The 4,168-nt window shown below is 35.8% G+C and overlaps 1 protein-coding gene across 1 annotated transcript; it reads right to left on the bottom strand.

The window, feature by feature from the left end:
* Positions 1 to 208: 208 nt before the first annotated feature.
* LOC120077575 (mitochondrial carnitine/acylcarnitine carrier-like protein) lies at positions 209 to 3,409 on the bottom strand. Its single transcript, XM_039031513.2, has 3 exons — positions 3,218 to 3,409; positions 1,231 to 1,665; positions 209 to 828 (listed from the first exon to the last, which is right to left on the bottom strand). The coding sequence occupies exons 2-3, from the start codon at positions 1,620 to 1,622 to the stop codon at positions 330 to 332; spliced, it is 891 nt and encodes a 296-aa protein (XP_038887441.2). The 5' UTR covers positions 1,623 to 1,665; positions 3,218 to 3,409; the 3' UTR covers positions 209 to 329.
* Positions 3,410 to 4,168: the final 759 nt, after the last annotated feature.

Here is a 4,168-nt window from a genome sequence, read left to right on the forward strand (position 1 = left end):
TTGTTTATGGAACCATTTGGTGTTCTCATCGCTCTCTCCAACAAGTTTTGCCTGGATCTTTGGTTCTAATACATTTCTTGAGTGTAAAATAGGAGACTTACACTTCTTTAACTAATAAATACATGAAGCCATTCAAAGAGCCTGGTACAACATAGCTCTCGCAATTCTCTACCATTGAAGGTTTAGGAGAGGACAAAAAAAGAAGCAATGAAATGCAAGAGTTAATGAGTTAATTTTATTTCTCGTCGTACCCAACTCGAATCAAATGGGGTATAACCAATAAGCATCCAGACACATAGAGGACAAGAAGTTCCAAAAGAATTGTTTAATTAACCTAAACTAGATCTGGTGATTTCGTATACCAAGAAGCATGCTGCATTAGCTGGGACACTACGAGCCATGGCAGGTCCAAAACCTCTGTATAGCCCTTTCATTCCTTCTAAGGCCATGATTTTTCTTAACGCATCCATAGAACCAGAGAACTTTGGGTTCTTGAAATCATCCACTTGAATCACACTCTTTATCACATCAGTTGGATACACAGCTAGCCAGAATGCAGCACCAGATACACCACCAGCCACCATCAGAGACCCTCTGCCCAGATTAGAAGTGTCTCGACCTCCAGCAAAGTGCTGTTTGAGCATTTCATATACACCAAAAACTACTGCATTCCCAGGCACCTCTCTTGCCAAAGTTGGAACCAAACCCTTGAAAAGGCCCTTCACTCCATGCGATTGGATAACATGCTTGGCTACATCCACTGGACCACCATACTTCACTGGCACACCAACTGAACTGGATGTTGCTAATGCACTCTGAGCTTGCAGTCTATTCATTAACAACAAAAGTTGAAGGTTGTAAGGTCTTGTGAACTCTCTTACCATCGTGAAGTCAAAAACTTTGAAAAGTTCAACTAACTTATAATGACAAGCTTGCTACATTTCGATATTAAAGAGGTTGGCAAAGTAAAATCAAGAACAAAGATGCCTATATATAACCGTAATTTAATTCTCTTTCTCTGCATATGCACCAGATGAGAAACCAACAAAGGCAATAATGGTCAAGAAGATACGCCATGCCAAATGTAGTTTGTTTGAGTTACCAGGAAAACAATGGGGATCAAAGTTCCTTTCATGGTGAGTTATCTATAATATATAACTATTAGTGATAATGTAATATTTTGGGGTGGAGTCACAAAGTTCAGGGCATTCGAGAAAAGGTTGTACAAACCTGCACTTGATCAACTCTGTTGGACAAGCTACAAGAGATACAGCAACGCCAGCCCCAGCCCCACAAACCACTTGTTGGTTAACTTCAAGGGAGGCACCAGGATAAGGCCTAAAGAAGGACTCTAGTTGTCCCCTGACAGTGAAGAGAACAGCATTTTGTGCAGCAACTGTAGCCAATGGAGCTCCCATACCTTTGTACAAACCTCTTGGGCCTTCTGAAGCTAAAGTTTGTCTCAGAGCATCCATAGCTCCAGAATATTTGGGACGTTGGCCAGGAAGGGGGGCAGGTTGGCTTTGGAGCTTGACCTTAATTGTATCAAACGGGTGCCCACATATCAATTGAGCTGCTCCCCCAAGAGTCCCAGCAGCAAGATCTTTCGCCACATCTCCCATTTGGATGATAAACAGTTTGCACTCTTTTAAGTTCTTTAGCAATCTGTGATGTATTATAACAATTATACATCTCTCACCAAAGAAATACTAGAACTGCATTGAGCTCCACAATGAGAAGCAACCAGAACATATTATGAAGCAGCACGAAATATTTTCTTAATAATATCGAAGGATGAATATTACCACCACTTACTACCTTAAACACACTTGACTAAAACATCGGAATGAAATATCATTACCACCATATACCACCGAAGATTAGGCTTGTATTTGTTGACTTCTATTATTATTATTATTATTATTATTATTATTATTATATAGTTAAACAATTAGCTTCGGTAATATGCTTGCGCAGAAATCATGAAATCCTGAATTACAGTAAGGCCAAAGAGAGAGAGAGAGAGAGAGAGAGCCAGTCACAAAGATCAAATGCCCAAAATAAAGGTTGTTTTACAGAAACAGCTCTAACAACAATCAATATTAGGTCATCCGAAGTTTTCTAAGTTCATTTCACGGAAAGAGTTCTCTTTATATCTAGTGAAGATAATGCAGTCTCAAACTTTATCCAAGTTATACTTGTTCTTAATAACAAAATGGTTACAACTATTCTTATAGAAAACTGGTTAAGAGAGAGATATTTCTAGCCATAAAGTTGAAATCAAATCCAAATTTTAGAAACCGGTACATGTTCTTCATGGTTATCATAAATTGGAGAAGACTTTGGACTTGGAGGACAATCAAAGGCATAAACGTCTAGAACCTTAAAAATAAAAATAATTAAAAAAAAAAAAAAAAAAAAAAAATCATCTCATGTGCATACAAATGAACAATGAGGTTCCCACAACAATGAATGAAGATTCTGGATATTTAGAAAATTATGCTAAATAAAATTTCAGCTGCCAAAGCCCTTTGTAGGAAAAGGAATTAAATTTTCCTACTTCTTAATCATTCAGCCATGAAAAATGCTGTCTGTTTACAAGAAGACTAAACAAAAGATAATTAAACCAAGAACGAAGAAAGAAGAGTAAAGGATGGAATAAGAAATAAGATAATTAAACTCTTGATATTTATTCCCAAGTTGAAGAGCTAAAGCTCGCATTAAAATAGTTACAAGACGCCATTATTTCTGCAGGTAAAAATAGTAACTCTAGGAAGAAATATTTCTATAAACTGTGCAGACATCCGCTCAAAGAAATTTGAATAAACAAATCAGAAAGCATAAATTTTGAAGTTCTGAAACAACTATTTGATCATCAAAACCAGCTCAGGATTTCGTGGAAACTACTTCCGAATCCATATAACCAGCTTAAACATTTCAACTAGTACAAGAACAGAAATCTATGCAAAAGATTGGTTACATACTTGAACTCGACTGTACAGTCTTTTCTCAACCGGAAACGAAGAAACCGAACTTCACTTAATCAAGATCCGTAAAATACCATCATACAAAAGAACAGAGAACAGCGATGGAAAGAAACAATTAAAATATAGCTCAAACTCTAATGGAAGCACACAAAACCAATGAAATCTTTATATTTGAAAGGAAACAGAGGTGCATTCGAAACAAGGCAAAGAGTAGAAGGAAGCTTTGAAACCTCAGCGGAGTGACCTAGATCAGAAATGAGAGACGAGAGGCGACATGGAACTGCATTCGCCTTGGACTCTTTCTCCGGACACAGCGGCTGCCTGCCGTTTCTGCTTTTTCTTTCTTTAATATGGACTGTTGATGACTCCTTTTCAAAATGGAAGTACAAATGCAATGAACTTTTTGAAATCTCAAAAGAGACAAGGAAAAAAGTATTAATTAAAAATTTGTTAAAAAGTATTGGGTCACGTTTACTGATCTATAATGAAAATTGTCGGAATTGTAATGAAATTAAGTATGAATTGTACTAGCCTCAATTGCAAAGAATATAAGATTCTTTTTAAATTGTGTTTGCTACATGCAATCATAATTTTAAAAAATTCATTGGTATTATTTACCTACTGTAATGAAAATAGTAAATGATCAAAAGTCAGTAAAAAAAGAGGGTATGGAGCCCACTCATAATCAATCGTAATTGGATTTATGACCTTTTCCTTCCCAATAAGATTATGTTTTATGGATTTTATAGTGGAGCCCACATTTCATTACGCTTACACAACACTAGTGAACAACAACAAAGGTAATAAAATGGGCTGACAAAAGAAATAGCAAATTTTAAAGTTTCATTTGGAAAATGGCAAAAAAAAATTCAAAATTATAAAAATAGCCAAATGAATTTATATAATAAAAAATACTAATTAATCAATGACAAAACTACCCTAAAACAACAAAATTAAGTATAAACGAAAATGCAAAGATACACTGCTTCAAAAACAACACAAATACCACAAATACACTCTACCTAAACATTCTAGAACTACAAATATACAGTATCTAAACATTCTATAAGCAAAATTAAAAATCACCCAATATGGTCCTTAATGCTTCCAGATACCTATTTAACGCGTGTATGCGAGGGTTGACGAGCAGTCGATAGGGTCATTAGAATTCCTTCAAGATG

Source organism: Benincasa hispida, chromosome 5 (assembly GCF_027475165.1).
Source record: "Benincasa hispida cultivar pf3 chromosome 5, pf3_genome.v1.1, whole genome shotgun sequence".
Lineage (NCBI taxonomy): Eukaryota > Viridiplantae > Streptophyta > Magnoliopsida > Cucurbitales > Cucurbitaceae > Benincasa > Benincasa hispida.

Bases quoted from the DNA above. Each gene is read 5' to 3' on its own strand.
- LOC120077575 (XM_039031513.2), bottom strand. From the start codon at position 1,622: ATGGGAGATGTGGCGAAAGATCTTGCTGCTGGGACTCTTGGGGGAGCA. The intron at 829-1,230 runs GTTTGTACAACC...GTTAATGAATAG, and splicing joins ACAGAGTTGATCAAGTGCAG to ACTGCAAGCTCAGAGTGCAT.